We start from the raw sequence: 18,630 nt of genomic DNA, 5'->3' as shown, positions 1-18,630 counted from the left end.
TACCCAATCACGAACTACCAATCAGAAGATCGGAACCAGCCCAGAACTGGACCTACTCCAGAGTTTTACTTTATTTCACAATAAATCTTTTAACCCTCTCAGTGGTTGTTGTTGTTGTTTGCGATCCGGCCTCTGGTTCATGACAGGGTTGGCAGGATTTTTCCCCCTGCACCCCATGACGATAGCGGTGGCAAAGCGGTGACTAGCAAAGATGGAGCAAACAGAAAATTCAGTAGAGAAAAAGGATGCTGTAGAGGAGGGAGAGAAGCAGACTGAAGTGTGAAAAGTTCAATTATGGGACAGTGTTCAAGAGAAAGTGAATATTTTCAATAAAAACTGGTCAGTAAGTTTTCTCACCTACTTGGACGGCTGATAGCAACTCATGAGGTGATCTGTTGCTGCAGCTGTGTACGTGACCAGCAGATTTATGGTAATGATTATAGAAATGCAGAAACATAGATTTGCCTGCACTTGATTGTTTCTGTTGTTTGAATGGGCTTTATGAATTTTGTTTTTTAAAATAAACAATTTAATTTTCATTGGGCGGCTGTGGCTGAGTGGTTAGAGCAGTCGTCCTCCAATGCGAGAGTTGGGGTTCAAATCCACCAGCAGTCACATATCGAAGTGTCCATGGGTAAGACACTGAACCCCTCATAGCCTCCGATGTGTGTCCCATCGGTGTTTGAATGTGATAAACCTCTGATTAGTCTCTTTAGAATGATTTGTTCAATTAGCTTTGTAGAGATCTAGTAGAGTGCTGTATGAATGGGTAAATGAGGCACAGATTGTTGTGTAAAGTGCTTTGAGTATCTTGAAATAAGATAGAAAGTCGCTTTATAAGTGGGGGTTGCCGGTTCCCATGTCCACTTACCATTTACCATTTATAAGAGAATTAAGCCTTGATTGATTCTTTATTATCAAATCTCTCTTGTAAATGAGTCCCCGAGGCTCAATGGAACTAACCTGTGTAAATAAAGGTTGAATAAATTAAAATTATTGTTTGTTTATTATTGTTGTTGGTTCTTAGTTTGATTATTTATGTGATAAAACTTCAAAGACAACTTTGGTCTCTTCACTTGGATGAATATTCATTTGTTATAGTACAGAACTCCCTGTAATTAATGGATTCTACTTGAGTTACTGAGTTTTGATCATTAAAGGGTGAATATATTAATTAAGTTGTTGTTGATCAGTAAACTGACCAGCTGGTGCTCCACTTTAACGAGAGATAAATAAATAAAACAAAGTAGTGGAGTGAAGTGAAGTGGAGAAAGTGTCACCTTTCTTCCTCCATCTCACCTTCGTAATTGTTACATCCGTCCATCCATTATCTTTACCCACTTATTCCATTTTGGGTCACGGGGGTTGCCGGTGCCCATGTCCAGCAATCACTGTGCGAGGGGCGGGGTACATCCTGGACAGGTCGCAAGTCCATCACAGGGACACATAGAGACAAACGAGACAAACAACCATTCACTCTCTCACTCACACCTAGGGACAATTTAGAGTCACCAATCAGCCTAACATGCATGTTTTTGGTCTGTGGGAGGAAACAGGAGTACCCGGAGAAAACCCACGCATGCACGGAGAGAACATGCAAACTCAACCCAGAAGGCACCTGGACCGGGGTTTGAACCAAGGACCTGCTCGCTGAGAGGCAGCAGCTCTACCAGTTGCGCCACGGTGCTGCCATAATTGTTACAAATAAAATAAAAAATGAAATAAATAAAAATAAATGTGTCTAATTTTCAGCAGATGTTCACAAATGTTGAATAGTATCTTCATACCTAGCTGGATTTTTACTGGATAATCTACATATAACTGAATATTCTTCTTCTTTTGGCTTTTCCCTCTTCAGGGGTCCCCACAGTGAGTCATCCTCCTCCATCTCACTCTGTCCTCTGAATCATCTGTCCTCACTCCAACTATGTCCTCTCTAACTGCATCCATATACAGTATCTCCTCTTTGTCTTTTTTCCTGGCAGCTGCATTCCTAACATCCTTCTTCCAGTATACCCACTGTCCCTCCTCTGGACATGTCCAAACCATCTCAGTCTGGCCTCTCTAACTTTATCTCCCAGTTGTTCAACCTGTGCTGTACCTCTAATGATCTCATTCCTAATCTTATCCATCCTTGTCACTCCTAAGGAGAACCTCAACATCGTTATTTAAACCACATATAACTGAATAGTCAGTTTAAACTGCTTTGTCCATAGAAAATCCTACAAACTGTGCCGCCTGTGACCCTTCTGTTGAATATTTGATCTTCTTGATTTGTTATCATGAAGTTAGACTTTGAAAGACACACTTTTTGGTACATTATCTCATCATTTACTCTGTGTGAATATCCCAGTAAAAGTCAGCCATCTTAAAACCTATTGAATACAAACTTCTAAGTAAGATATTTCTTCTAACCATCTTTCTATTTTAAATAGTCTTAAATTTTTTCCTTTTTTTTTTCTCCAAATGAAACCAGGTAATACAATTCCTATACCTTAAATGAATCCACTTTTCTCAGTTTTCATAATAATACAGTCTGAGGGAGCAGCTTCAGCAAAATCAAGTGTAAAATGTACAAATCAGATTCCAAAAAAGTTGGGACACTAAACAAATTGTGAATAAAAACTGAATTCAATGATGTGGAGATGGCAAATGTCAATAATTTATTCGTAATATAACATAGATGACAGATCAAAAGTTTAATCTGAGTAAATGTAACATTTTAAAAGAAAAATATGTTGATTCAAAAATTCACAGTGTCAACAAATCCCAAAAAATTACTAATTAGGTCAATTGACAACATGATTGGGTATAAAAAGAGCTTCTCAGAGTGTCAGTGTCTCTCAGAAGCCAAGATGGTAAGAGGATCACCAATTCCACCATTGTTGCGCAGAAAGATAGGCAGCAATACCAGAATGGTGTTACCCAGCGTAAAATAGCAAAGACTTTTAAGTTATCATCATCAACCGTGCATAACATCATCAAAAGATTCAAAGAATCTGGAACAATCGCTCTGCGTAAGGGTCAAGGCCGTAAAACTCTACTGGATGCTCGTGATTTCCAGGCCCTTAAACGTCACTGCACCTCAAACAGGAATGCCACTGTGAAGGAAATAACTGAATGGGCTCAGGAATACTTCCAGAAAGCATTGTCAGTGAACACAATCCACCGTGCCATCCGTCGTTGCCAGATGAAACTCTACAGTGCAAAGAGGAAGCCATTTCTAAGCAAGCTCCACAAGCTCAGACGTTTGCACTGGGCCAGGGGTCATTTAAAATGGAGTGTGGAAAAATGTAAGACTGTTCTGTGGTCAGATGAGTCACGATTTGAACTTCTTTATGTAACACTGGGATGTCATGTCATCCAGACCAGAGAGGACAAGGGTAGCCCAAGTTGTTATCAACGCTCCAGTCAGAAGGCTGCATCACTGATGGTATGGGGTTGACTGAGCGCTTGTGGCATGGGCAGCTTGCATGTCTGGAAAGGCACCATTAATGCAGAGAACTATGTTCAGGTTCTAGAACAACATATGCTCCCATCTAGACGTCATCTCTTTCAGGGAAGACCCTGCATTTTTCAACACGATAATGCCAGACCACATTCTGCAGCAATCACAACATCATGGCTACGTAGGAGAAGGATCCGCGTACTCAAATGGCCAGCCTGCAGTCCAGATCTTTCATCTATAGAGAACATTTGGTGCATCATAAAGAGGAAGGTGCGACAAAGAAGGCCAAAGACGATTGAACAGTTAGAGGCCTGTATTAGACATGAATGGGAGAGCATTCCTATTTCTAAACTTGAGAAACTGGTCTCCTCTGTCCCCAGACGTCTGTTGAGTGTTGTAAGAAGAAGGGGGGGATGCCACACAGTGGTAGAAATAGACTTGTCCCAACTTTTTTGGGATTTGTTGATGCCATGAACTTTGTAAACTGTCACGCTCAGCGGCCCCCGCTGCCGCCCCATCTGTTTAAGCCTCTGCTCCTCATACCACAGCCCCTGTTTTTAGATCATTCACGTTCATTTTCCTGCTTTAGTTTTTGAGTTCCCCTCTCATTCATTCAGCTCCTGTCACCCTGTGCCACGCCCCCTCCACCATCTACCACAATCTACATTCATGAGCAACACCTGTTTCAGTTCACTATTTAAGCTCCCTGTTTCTCTTCAGTCGGTGCCAGATAATTATAGGTTCTTCCCATAGATATCCAGCGTTCCCTCTTCATGTCACAGTATTCGACCATAGTTTTGCCCACGACATCTTGTTTTCGCCTTTGCCCCCGTACTGGATTCCTCGCCTATATCTGACCATATTGACGACTGTTTTTGCTCCTTGACCACGATTTTTGGATTCTCCTTTTGGTTCTTCTGCCTGGCTGCATTCCTCTCTGGTTTTGACCCTTGCCTGCCCCTGGATAAAGTTCTGCTGCCTAAACTCCTCAGCTTCACAGCTCGCCCATCCAGCCTCACTACTTGTTGGTGCTCACGCTGCGCGCTGCTGCTCTATGCGCCCTTGCGCATGTTACTGGCTCCTGAGATTCGGATCGGTACCGGGACCCACCTGGCCCACATCTCAGACTGGTTCCAGAGACAGAAAGTTAGTGGCTTTATTCTTGTTTACTCTGTTCTGCTTACAGCCACTAATCTGTCTGTCTCCCCCAGAGCGGTCCGATACCAGTACCAGAACCAGAACCTCCTGCCAGACGCCACCGGTTTTTAAAAATAAACTTTTTAAAACCTTTTTCTGAGTCTGTGCTTGTCCGATCCACCCCAATTTGTGACAGAAACAACAGATTTTTCTCTTAAAATGATACATTCTCTCAGTTTAATCTTTTGATCTGTGATTTGTGTTCTATTCTGAATAAAATATTAGATGTTGGCACCTCCACATCATTGCATTCAGTTTTTATTCACAATTTGTTTAGTGTCCCAACTTTTTTGGAATCCGGTCTGTAAGAACAAAAGGCATTTTTTAATCCTTGTATATCTCAGACTCAGCCTTTTTACTTCTCACCCTAACGCTCAGAAAAATTACTTTCAGAAACAGCCTTATAGAAAAAGTGCTTGCACTTCAAAATAAGGACACAAAAACAGGTTGATTAGGCAGTTGGTACATAAACATTTTGGTTTTCCAAACTCCAATTAGTTAATTGTTAGCTAATTATTAATTAATGATGAACAAGACAATACTCTTTATATTTCACCTCTTGTAGCTAATGGTCCTGGTAAACTGAAAATGTAGTTAATTAAAAGGTGACCATCGTCTAATGAACCTTGTGACCACTAAGTTCCTGTATACAAGTCTGTCTTGAGACATAAATCTTACATGACCATATATTTACATATTAGCTTAGGAAATCAATGTTATTGGTTTTAGACATAAAACAATTGAGAAAAAGATTATAATGATGATGTGTGATGATTTATTATGGCATTGTCTTGGTGTTACACCCCACCTTGGAAAATCTTAGTTATTTACCATCCATCCATCCATCCATCCATTATCTTTACCCGTTTATTCCATTTTGGGTCACGGGGTCGCCGGTGCCCATGTCCAGCAATCACTGTGCGAGGGGCGGGGTACACCCTGGACGGGTCGCAAGTCCATCACAGGGACACATAGAGACAAACAACCATTCACTTTCTCACTCACACCTAGGGACAATTTAGAGTTACCAATTAGCCTAACATGCATGTTTTTAGTCTGTGGGAGGAAACCGGAGCACCCGGAGAAAACCCACGCATACACGGAGAGAACATGCAAACTCCACCCAGAAAGGCCCCTGGACCGGGGTTTGAACCAGGGCCCTGCTCGCTGAGAGGCAGCAGCTCTACCAGTTGCGCCACCGTGCTGCCTTAGTTATTTACCTCCAAGGCAAATATTTTTTCCACATATTAAAAAAGTTTTTAAAGCTGCCTATTTACTTTGCAATATCTAAAGTACAAGTATACTTTAAAAGTGACAGAAACATATGTCTTTGTCAGTCATGTGTATCAATTTGTAATTTGTATATCTTATTAGCTGGATGTCCAAACAACCCCTTAAAAATCTTCCAATGAATCCAGAATGTTTTGGTCACAGGTGACATGTACTGAGAGAGAATTATTTTTTCTCTCCGTGATTCCCTGTAAACTTGAGAACACATAAATAAAATTTTAAAAAAAACGTATTGCAGTCAAGGTTTTTAATGGTCCTCCATCCATCCATTATCTTTACATTATTTTTCCTTTCTGGGTCACAGGGTTCACTGGTGCCAACTTGATTAGTTCAGCAGTCACTGTATGAGAGGCGGGGGACACCCTGGACAGGTCGCAAGCCCATCACAGGGACACATGGAGACAAACGAGACAAACAACCATTCACTCTCTCACTCACACCTAGAGGCAATTTCAAATGACCAGTCAGCCTTACATGCATGTTTTTGTTCCATGGCAGGAAACTGGAGTACCCGGAGAAAAATCACACATGCACAGAGGGAACAGGTAACCTCCTCCAGGAGTGGTCACTGGGTTGTGATTTGATCTGACAACTTTAAGCTGAGAGGGCCCACCTCTACCAACTGATCCGTTGTGGCACCTCTTTCAGTGGTCTTGACCTGTGTGATTTAAAACAGCTAATTGTTGCTTCTCACCCAACAAGAGCACTGTTCTCTCATGAGATGGGTCAGGTGGTATGACTCATTTGACTCCCAGCCTCCATCCCCAGTCTGGGAAGTATAAAAAACTGGTATTTTTGCAGGGTGTACAGACCAACTTACTTAATTCAAGCTGTATTTAGTCTCTGATAGACCTGAACCTGGTTGGAATTGTGGTTTTGGTGGATGTATATGCCTGAAATTAAGTGGCAATGTTCACAAGTGTCTTAATTTGGCATTTGAAATACTGACACTAAAACTACACTTTAAAAGATTGTTTCCTAACGACAAATATCGATAATAACATAATGTGCAGCACTACATTATTACAGTATACATCACTTACATAGCCCTATTTTCCTTTAATCAGAGATTAGTAATATCAGGTAAACTGTCACACCCAGAAGAAAAACAAACTAAAATGACAAAGTATTGGTGTCTAAAATTCCAAAAGACATAATTTTCTTGCTGAATCAAGAAAACTCTATGGCTGGAAACTTAAGAAATGAGAAAATGCTACATTCAGTAAAATTTAATAATGTTGAATTTACTGATCGGCCATTCAGGGTTGTCCAGAATCTCAACTGGTTAATCTCTCAGGACATTATTACCTGCAGTGTTCCCTCAGTGAGGACTGAACTTGGAAAAAAGGGCCTTCTCCTACTCTGCTCCTGTTTCCTGAAATATCTTGAAAAAAAAATCTGAAGCTCTCGACCTTGACCTCTCTAAGTGGCTTCAAACATCTGTTAAGTTCCTGGCAAGAACCAATGCAGATGTGTTCCTGTTTTTAGTTTTCTACACCGCCTCATAATCTAGCTGTTTTTTGTATGTTTCTTCCTCCTTTTAATTATCATTCTGTTTTCAATTGTTAAAAAAATAAATAAAAATTTTATGAATCATTTGTGAATGTCCACTGTTGTCACCATTCTTTGTTAAAATCCAGGTCTCTCTTGTAAATGAGTCCTCGTGGCTCAGTGGGATTAACCTGTTTAAATAAAGGTTGAATGAATGGAAAAAATCCACCCAACAGCTCATTTTAACATTAAATGGTAAATGGTAAATGGACTGTACTTATAAAGCGACTTTCTATCTTATTTCAAGACACTCAAAGCGCTTTACACAACAATCTGTGCCTCATTTACCCATTCATACAGCACTCTACTAGATCTCTACAAAGCTAATTGAACAAATCATTCTAAAGAAACTAATCAGAGCTTTATCACATTCATACGCTGATGGGACACACATCAGAGGCAATGAGGGGTTCAGTGTTTTGCCCAGGGACATTTCAACATGTGACTGCTGGTGGATTCGAACCCCCAACTCTCGCATTGGAGGACGACCGCTCTAACCACTCAGCCACAGCTGCCCCACATTAAAAGTTCCACATCCAGATACCACGAGATTTTCACTTTGTTAATTCCAGTGAGTACTATACCGCAAAGAGGTGCTGCAGTCCAGCATCCCTGCACCAATCCTCTCCTAAATCCCAAAGTAATTCTGACTGACCAGAGCACACCATTCATGTCTCACACATGCTGCCTACTTTGCTAGAACAGAGGCTCTTGGTTGTTTACTCAGGTGGCAAGAACAAGATCGAAGTCTAGTCTGCCCATGGCATTTCATACTTTACGAGAAGCTAAACTCACTTTATTTTCTCACCAATCATGTTGGTGGATACCACACAATAAAAAAAAGTTCTGCTCAGATGATGTGACAAGGACAAGCAGCAGGAACTCTCCAACCAGGGCTTCAAGAAAGAATTGTATATTGATTTTATTATTTTTGCACAGCCCTGGCAAAGAGAACAATTTTCTTGGTTCTTGCTACGCATGTAAGAAACATGTTATTTTTGTGTTGGCTTATAAGTTCATCAATTTCTTCAGTTTTGTTGGCTTCTGACTCCAACTGTGTCATCTGTTTCCAGTTCTAATCACCATCCCAGTGTATAAAAACCTCCTTGGTTCTGCACAGTCCTTGTGAGATTGTTCTATTGCAAGCTGGTTATTCCTGCCCCTCAGTGTTCTGGGTGAGCCACGTTTATTATCGCCTGCCATCAATGGGCAGTAATGTCCCTTTTTCAACCCTGCTATTCATTTTAACCAAATTAAAAAATATTTTATTCTCAATTTTTATGATATATTTTCAGTATTCTTTAATTGTTGTGCCTATTTTTTCTGTCAGCTTTGCTCAGCACTTTGACTTATTTTTGAAGGTGCTTCAAAAATAAGTTTAGGATTTATTTTATTTCATTTTAATTTAAACAGGTAATCACATTGAGACAGGTAATCATTTGCAAGTGAGACACACGTATAACACAGACACATAAAATCCGTTACATAAAATAATACAATAAAACACTGAAATGAGTTGGCTTGCATGTTTATTATATATAGTGACAAAAGTAATATTTTAATCACCAAGAAATACGTGTTGTCTTTTCTAAGTCTTAACTAACTTGACCAACTAATTTTAAAGTACATACTATATTTATACTCCCTTCTCTCACATTTGTTATACTGCAAGTATTTGGAGATTAGCACCACACCCTGTAAATTTCCATAGATTGACATTGCAGACAGATGCCGCAAGCCTATAAAAACACTAAACTCAACCTGAGAGTGAATTCCGAGAAGACAAAGCAGATCGTCATTCAACAGCATTTATATTTCCTGTTTTCAGGTATTCGTTCTGCATAGTTGTAGACTTCTAACCCCACCCTTGTATTCTGAGCTTCCTATTCAAGTTTTCCATCCAGAAAGAGTGTTTCTTTGACAAAGAAAATAATGCTTCTGACATTTGAGCAGTTTAAACAATCAAAAATTCCTCTCTGTTGCGAGTAGAATTAAAACTCGGCACTGGGTATAAATGGCTTCAGACAACAGAAAGGGTAAGAAAAACCAAAGAAATATATTTTTTACTTTATTGCAATCTAAATCTATAACTTAAAAACATTTTTGTGTTGGCTCTGTGATAACATTTTATATGTCTGCAAAAAGACATTCATCATAATCTGACATGTATACAGATGCTGTCAATAATATTCTTATAATGCACTGCTGCCACCAAAGGCAGTTAATTATGCAATTGTGTCAAAGTGTTTGTCCATCTGTTAACAAAAGATCTCATAAATTGACATATTTTAAGGAAACTTTTAGAAAATAAACAATTGATTTTTATCTACAACTGATGAACTTTTGGAGTCAACCTGGTTCAAGGTGGCTATCACAGCTAAACAAACTTAGCAAACACAAAAATGACTGTAACTTCATCATTTGTACAGATATTGGGCTGAAATGTGGTGTGGTATTAGCTGAGAATCATCTCCAACACTTACTCCAAGCACCATCTGATATTTGTTTAAAACCTTGGCTTTACTTTCTGGTGTCCATCCCATCTGTTTATTAGCAAATGATCTCATGAACCAAAAGACTTTGGTCAAACTCTGAGAAAGTAACCGTTTGATGTTCGTCTACAACAGATTAACTTTTGGAATCTTTTTAATCGACCTGATTCGAGATGGCCACAGTGAACTGAGCTTAGCAGGAACGAAAATCGCTTTAACTCAGTCAGTTTTACAGATATTAAGTTTCACATTGATGCGATAGTTGACAGTCATCCTCATCACTTACTCATGCTGTCAGGTCACATTAGATCACGTGTAATATGTTTCTATTACCAATCATATGAGACTAACAAACCGGTTCCGCAAGAAACAATGATATGACAAAAACGAAAAACCATGAAAGAAGTCCTATCAGTGTTTTCATTAGGACATGTGCCAGACTGTAACAGAACCAAAGTGCAGAATCGTTCATTCTGGACCCAGACTACAACGGAGAGCACAGCTCTACATACTATCTAACATAGATCTACAATGTCTAATAAAGCTCAAGTTTCTGTAATAATAAGATAATAAGATAATTACCGCTCTCAGTGCTCTCACTCACGTGCAGGAATTGTTGAGCATTTTGGAATTCTGGAAAGTGATTGCCGAAGGCGGAATTATAGCATTTTACCCAAGTCTGTTTATATATGTGTGTGTACGTGTGTGTACATTTTCTGTGGCATAAGCAAAATATCTCATGAACCACTGAATAACTCAGTCAGTCCATAAGGGCTAAAATCTGGGGAGGTAATACTTTCAGTTCAATACATTGCAGGACATCTTTGCTCGAAACATTAGCATTAACTGTTAAAGTAAAAAAAAAAATCTGTCAGCAAAATATCTCTACAAGACAAAGTTCACAGAAAGAATCAGAAAAAAATATATACTGGTTGCAGATGTACAACTGAGCAAAATTTGGAGTCAGCCTAAATCAGTATGACCACCACAGCATTTCAGTGTTAGTCTACACAACTTTTAACAGACATTGAGCTAAACTTTGGTGTGGTAGTAGCTGACAGTCATTCACAACACATACGTAAAGCAAATCATGCAAGACATTGCGTGAGATTGCGCATACTGTTAAAGAAATAACCAAACTGGCTGCAACTCGGACGGCTGTGGCTGAGTGGTTAGAGCAGTCGTTCTCCAATAAAAGAGTCGGGGGTTCGATTCCACCAGCAGTCACATGCTCAAGTGTCCCTGGGCAAAACACTGAACACCTCATTGTCTCTGATGTGTGTCCTACTGGTGTATGAATGTGATAAAGCTCTGATTATTCTTTGTACAGATATGGTGGAGTGCTGTATGAATGGGTTAATGAGGCACAGATTGTGTTGTAAAGAGCTTTGAATATCTTGATAAAATAGAAAAGTGCTCTATAAATACAGTCCATTTACCATTTAACTCAACAATGGATAAACTTAGTTTTCATTTCTGCATAAATGCAGTGGATGATATGCATTCCCATAAGGGACGTGTTAATGCATTTTAATAACCCAATGTAACACAAATCAACTGGGAAACTTCTGTGTAATTGATATAAATATCTGTCAACTAATTATTATTATTATGCAGCTTTTTTGTGCACAGTTTGAAAAATAACTTTTGTTGTGAATAGTATCAAGTGAAGCTCATATCATAATAAATCGTATTGTTTGATAAATAAAACCTGCTGTAGCTTAATCCTTCTTGTGAAGGTGACTTATCAACACATTGTCTCTGGAGCAATCACAGAGTATTTTAAGGACAAGCTAATTAGCTTAATAAAAATATTGAGGACAAATATTTTCATTTGTTTCTTTATTAATATGCAAATGTGTGAGGTGTAGTCCTGTGCACTGTTTTTAGGCAAATGTTCAGCAGCAAGTCAGACTGGTTTGACAATAAAAATCTCAGCAGGAAGCTATTTGGGTAAACACCTCCTCTGTCACTTTATCACATCTTTACAGAGACTCGTGGCGCATGAGCCTGACTGACGTGGCACAGACATAATAAGCCGTGGCAGCGATTTGAATCTTCCTTTATGTCGCTGGGAGGGCTTGCATCCTTGTTTCCAGATTGTCAGGGCAATGAGATAGTCCGATCCGTCCTTACTGCCACCATGGAAGCACAGGTGAGGAATAATTCAGACGACTTCTTCAAATAGTTGATTTATATTTGTTTCGATTTTGTTCCATTAAAATGCAGTCCTAACTTTTTCACTTATTGTTGAAAAAACTGTTTCTAAATGGGGAAAAAATCATTTGAAAGGTGATTTAAAATGAAGCCGTTGTGAGTTTTTGAGTGTTGCGCTTAAAGCCACTGTGCATAGTGTTGTACATTTGTAAAAACCATGAACATAAAGAGTTCATTGTAACAACTTGACATTGTCTGAGGGATTAAACTCCCTGAAATTAAGAGACGTGGCACAAACCTGCAGGTGTTTCAGCACAATGTGAGCTGTGCTTCATTTTTCACATTTTAAAGCTGTCAAACTAAATTGAACTGAAATTTTAAGATGCATCATAACTTCGTTTTTTTTTTTTTAATTAACTGTGTTTTCAGGTTCACATGAAAATGGTCCAGAGTGACATCCAAGAGAAGAGCACCAAAGACTCAATGGAGGAGAAGACTGAGGAAAAATTCCTGAAAAATCTTTACATCTTTATGAAGAAGAGAGACACGCCGATAGAAAGAATCCCCAACCTGGGATTCAAGCAAAGTAATTATGAACGTTTTATTTGGAGCGCATTAGATTTATCAATATTTTGTTCATAATTCTTGCCTAAATGATTTGAGTCAAATTAATGTTTTAGAAGAAAGACCACATTGTAAAACCAGATAAGTTAGTTTAACGTTTGTGTTTCAAAAGTTGAAGTATATAAAAAAGTTACAGCTGAGGTAAAGCAACGAATAGAAAAATGTCAAGGGGTCGATCATGAATTTCAAAATGTTCATGAGCAAACAGAAGTTGAAGTTAGGTTTTGTTTTGAATACACACAGTAAGCTTCATTTTTCAGATATTTTGAGTTGTTAAAATGAAGGTCCTTTTACAGAAATATTCACGTTTTTATTTAGATTTGTTGATTATTTTTAGAGAATATCTTGATTTATTATATTCATACACAGACAATATGTCATGTTGCATGAGTAATAAAGCCAGTTTAGAGGTCAAAAATAAATTTGTTCATCAAGCTATCAAAACTTATAAATCTGCAAATATTTTAACTCCTCTAAATCAAAACAGCTGAGGTATTTTTTTTTTTAATATATAAAATATGTAGTTTTAATGCAACTTAGAAGATACATTTTCTAAATATGGAAACTTTTTTCCTTTTATTAAGTTGTGCAGTGTCTAAAAATGTCTAAAAATTAATCGTTTTTTTCTGTTTGTTTTTCTAATTTAACTTCTTACAAAGCTAAACGTTCAAATTGTATATTTAAATAAATATAAACATAACATTCTTCACAAATATTTTGTGAGAACAACCCAAGATAAGTTTTATTTTTTTATTCGGTAAAACCAATTATTAAAAACACTAACTGATTTGTGGTTGTAATTTAAATAATTAATTTATTCCTGTTGCAGCTCATTCTTGGAATGAAGCGCAGATATTAATGTTTTTTTTTTGTTGTTTATTTGTTTTTCAGTTGATTTATTTGTGATGTTCAAGACTGTCAATGAAATGGGCGGCTACCACAAGGTAAGTCATTTTTTATTTCCTAATGAATAGTCATTATTTATATTTTTTCTAATATTTAATCACTTTTAAGATGATTTTTTGAATTAAACTAGTTCCTTAATTGTTTAAAATACAACACTACATATAACCCACAACTTTACACAAATAATACAAGTAGTTAAAGTAGATGTTAAGACTTGAAAACCTACTTCTGAACTGTTGCTATTTTAAGCAGCAGTTTATTTAGTGCAACAAACATAAAAGAACTGTCTTGCACCCCCAGGTGACCTCTCATCAGCTGTGGAAACGAGTTTACAACACACTGGGAGGAAACCCCCGGAGCACGAGCGCAGCCACGTGCACCCGCAGACATTATGAAAAGTGAGAACATTTGTAGATTTATCAAACCATGTGTGGGTCCTGTTTTCATGACCGTTAGCTAAAAGAGTAATAATGTGTGTATGAGTGTGTGTTTGCAAAACATCTCATGAAAACCTCGATGGATTGAAAATGTTTCGTTTCTTCTTTTGGATAAAAGACAAAACGTTTCAGTAAAGAAGAACCTGCACCTGACTCAACCTTGTTAGATGTAAATGAAACTTTCAGAAAGTCATTTTTGGGACGTGCATCTAAAACGTATTAATCTTTGGACTCAATCTAACTCCAGACGACCACCACAGCTAATCTACCTTAGCAAACGCAAAAATGGCCATAACTCATTTTTAGACAAATTGAGCTAACGGTATAGTTGTAGCTCCAAGAATTTACTGAATGCAAATAGATTGCTAATTTCTTTGTTCCATCTTCAAGATGGCTGCCAAAGAAAAATTGCTAAATGAAAAAATAAAAATTCAAGCTACAGTTTGATATTAGATGACAGAAAACTCCAACACACAGTGAGCGCTAATAAATTGCTAAGTTCTCAAATCAAAATGGCCACCACAGCTACTGGTCATACAGATATGACTATAGCTCCGTTATTTTCCAACATATTGAACTAAACATTTATGTGGCAGTAGCTGCCAGAAACCTTCAGCTGAACTCTACTGCTTACATCTTTTGATTAACTCTGGGTGTCACCCTGATTAAAAATGGCCACCACAGCTAAATGACCAACACGATACTGGTTAGGACTTGGTTTTACAGAAATCAAGTTAAAATTTGATTTGGTAGTTGGAGAGAGTCAGTGAAACACTAATATGCTAACATGCCTCGTGACATGAGACAATATTGTGTGAGATTGTGTGACATTTTCAAGATTTGACACAAACAGCTACAACTCTGTCTCTCTATCATAAGTTAAAGGTTTGTATGAAAGGCAGGAGGTGATTATTTCAAAGAATGCAGGTTTTCAATTTTCTGAAGCTCGTCTCATTTAATTTGTTTTGTTTTGTTTTTAGGCTTCTTCTGCCCTATGAATGTCACTTGAAAGGCATATTAATGAGCACCACGCCTCAGCATCAGCCGAAAGCTTATCGCTACGCTAAAGATGAGGACGGCGGCCAGAGACCATCCAAACGCAGGTTTTTGTCCCTGCAGCTGCACCAGGTTGGTGATGTAAATTGCCTTTATTAATAAACTATTAACTTGTTGTTTCTGCTGCTGATAGATTATTTATTTTCCCACAGGGGTCACACAACTTCCAATCAAACCCACATGGGAGTATCTACTCTCTGCCTCTCCACTTCCCTCACTTCTACCACCCAAGCAACCCTGTTCTGCCTCCTTATATCTCACTCTCCTCCCCTGTTATGACCCCACATGCCCCCCATGTTGTCCAGTCCAGATTCCCCTTCCAGCCATCACAGTCAGACTCTGCCGACACAGACAAGGAGCCGCTGGAGCAGCTGCGCCGCCTGGCAGAGCAGTACAAGACCTCAGCCGGACAGCCTCTGAATTTGAGCAAGAAAGATTCAAACTGGGAGGCAAACCTGCACCCAGTCTCATCCTTCTCCCCTCCTTCATCCAGCAAGAATCCAAAGTTTTTAAACAAACCCTCCACACTCTACAGTCCGCACCGTGGGGGGGTGCTGACAGGGGAAAGGGGCGAGACGCAGGACGATGACTCCAGCGAACGGGTCTCCTCTGACTGTGAACCTGCAGAAGGAACGGAGACCAATGCTGCTGGTATCATCTCCACACCTTCAAATAGCCCCATGAGTGGCTGTGGTTTGACAGAGGTGGAGGATACAGATGTCATTGAAGTGGTGAAACCCACCAGCTCTCCCAAAACTGATTTTCCAACAACCAGAGAGGCCAGTCCAGTTGCAGAGGGGCTCAGTCAAATTCTCCCCAAAGAAAAGGAGGAGAATAATATGGAAATAGAGGTGCCGCTGTCCGTGGTCCGAAACTGGCTCAGCATGTGCAGGGCTCCAACTAAAGAGACATTTTCTCCAGGTCATGGGACATCTTCTAGAAAAAGGAGCTGGTCTGATGTGGATGACTCTCCCACTGACCTGACATATTGTGTAAACCCTCAGAACCAGAGCTCACCTGAGAATCTAAGGCTGAGGGGTGAACTGAGCTTAACGCCAGATGGGCAGATGACCAAGCAGCAGCACAGCAGCAGCCAGAGTCCTTTCACCAGCTGCAGCACGTCTCCTGCAGGTGGAGTTCGGAAAGCTGCAGCTATCAGGGATGTTTGGCCATTCTATCAGCAGAAGACGGACGAGCCATTCAACTTCAAATCTGCACATTTATGGGATTTGTATCATAAAAACACCCCGCCTCTCCCCAAAGCATCTCTCACTGATTCTGCTCCTAAATTCTTTGGAGAAGATCAGGTTGGGGGAGGTAAACCGAGATTAGAGATGGAGTCTTCTGCTGTTCTCATGGTGGACTCCAGCCCAGCTTCTGTGCTGCACCTCACCACCGAGGAGGTCATGAAACTGAAAAAAATCATCTCGAGTTCATCATAAAGACCTGGAAACAAAACCAACACCAAACTTAAGCTACATGTTCTGTTTACTTTCTTTTATTTTCACTTTCAATCTCTGGGGGGAAATCATAAAAACACATTTTCATCATTTTGTTCAGAGTAAATTAAAATTAAGTTTTAGTTAAAAAAAATATTATATATGCAAATATTCTGATACTGTATGAAAATACAAAGAAAATAATTTCCATGTTTTATTGTTTGCTTGTATAAATAACAAATGTACATATAAATTAAAGTTATTTTTTACCTTTGTGAATATTAAATAAAATTAATGTTTCAAAACTGATTTGTTGAATGAGTAATTCTGTTGGAATTTTTTTTTTACATATTATTATTATTATTTAATATGTCACATTTTCGACACTTTTCTACACTCACTCTCATAAGAGGCGGACGCCTTTTCTTCCCTCTCCTGTTCTCCTCCTGCTTTTTTTGCTCTCTGTCTGTGTATCAGAGCTCCTATTACATCTTCCAAAACGAAAACTACTGTCATGGATGTGGTCAGCTGAACTTTCAACACAATCGCCAAAATCTTTTCAACAAAGCGAGAGAGTCCTGGAGAGCCCTCATGCCCCGCTGAGGCTCACGCAGCAGGATACGTCATGGATCCGTGGGGAGTTTGGGAGCTGATGTGTCTTTCCCTTCTGTCTCAGGAGGATGCCGAAGATGCTTATATAATTGGATTCATGATAGCAGGGTTTCTGCTTTTTGGCATCAGTGGATTCCTATGTTATCGGTTATTAAGGAAGACAGCGGCAGCAGTTTTGGCAATGGCAAAACTGCCAAGTCTGTGTGAAAGTTTGGTTCATGCTTCGATTACTCAAACCCAGCTGATTTACGAGCTCAACTGTAAGACGGAAATGATTTGTGAGAATCGCAGGCCACCTGCGGCTTCTGGGACTCGTCAGCATGTTGGAGACAACCTTGGAGGAGGCTTATAGGTACGGACCAGGGGAATGCTCACAAATCTGGCCATTTTGGATCAAAAGTACCAGCAGGAATCAAGGCTGGCAAGAAAAAAACAATCTGCCTGAAAAAAATCAACAATTGTGAATTATCTGAATATGACTCCCCCGGTTGGCCTCGAAAGCAGGTTGACTTACCAAATTTCTCCTGGGATATGTGTAAACTAAGGAAAAACTTTGTCTACCACACCGGAGAACTTCTGTGAAGGCTTATCAGAACTGTGTCGGCTGACCAACATCTTATCATGACTATGGTCTATCTGGAAGTGCTTCATGGACAAATCTCACTGTCTTGTCATCAAATGCATGTAATGTGTTTATAAATGTGTTTGCTGGTAGAGATTTTTGATGCCTTAAATTGTGTCCTGATAGGACAAGATGTGAAGAGAGCTTTTATTGCAATAACACTGTCCTATCCTCATGGCTTTTCTCCTTTTCTATCCAAAAGCCTATTCTGAAGAAGGATAAGTGGCTGCTCTCCAGTAGCAGCAGCAACGTGCACTCTTCCCATCTTTCGGGTGACTGTATGAACATAATCTTACTGTTTCAGTACATGGAAAATAAAGCTTATTCTGATTTTGATTGTCATAAAATATTTTTATCACATTATATCTGAGATAGAGTAAGAAGTTCAGGACTCCTGTAGAGACTTGACGTAGAGCCGCTGCTCCTCCACATCTAGAGGAGTTGTAATTGAGATGGTGTGAGCATCTGCTAAATATGCCCCCTAAATATCTATCTGAGGAGGTGTTCATGTTCATTGGGGAGGACGCCCTGGGGAAGACCTAGGATATGCTGGAGAGACTTTGTTTCTTGTCTAGCCTGGGAATGCCTTAATGGAAGAGGATGCTGTGAAAAATGACATCTGGGCCTCCCAGCCAGGGTTGCCAGATAGGAAATGGTGAAATATTGTACTGTCATTATTGCATCCTCATCCAAATTATCATATGCACTGATAGTGGGTGCTGTTTTCCACTCATTTTGTGAGTGTGTGTGTGTGTGTGTGAGGAAGGTGTGTGTGGGGGGGGGGGGGGGGGGGGGGGGG

General features: G+C 39.4%; 1 protein-coding gene across 1 annotated transcript; it reads left to right on the top strand.

The window, feature by feature from the left end:
• The first annotated feature begins 11,960 nt into the window (after window positions 1-11,960).
• LOC119425043 lies at window positions 11,961-16,677 on the top strand. The gene is made up of 6 exons (XM_037692569.1): window positions 11,961-12,133; window positions 12,565-12,721; window positions 13,651-13,703; window positions 13,966-14,063; window positions 15,083-15,230; window positions 15,311-16,677. The coding sequence occupies exons 1-6, from the start codon at window positions 12,044-12,046 to the stop codon at window positions 16,598-16,600; spliced, it is 1,836 nt and encodes a 611-aa protein (XP_037548497.1). The 5' UTR covers window positions 11,961-12,043; the 3' UTR covers window positions 16,601-16,677.
• The last annotated feature ends 1,953 nt before the right edge of the window (window positions 16,678-18,630 follow it).

The sequence above is a fragment of the Nematolebias whitei genome, chromosome 18 (assembly GCF_014905685.2).
Source record: "Nematolebias whitei isolate Nwh7 chromosome 18, NemWhi1, whole genome shotgun sequence".
Taxonomy (NCBI): domain Eukaryota; kingdom Metazoa; phylum Chordata; class Actinopteri; order Cyprinodontiformes; family Rivulidae; genus Nematolebias; species Nematolebias whitei.
This window is presented reverse-complemented; position numbering and strand designations above follow the sequence as displayed.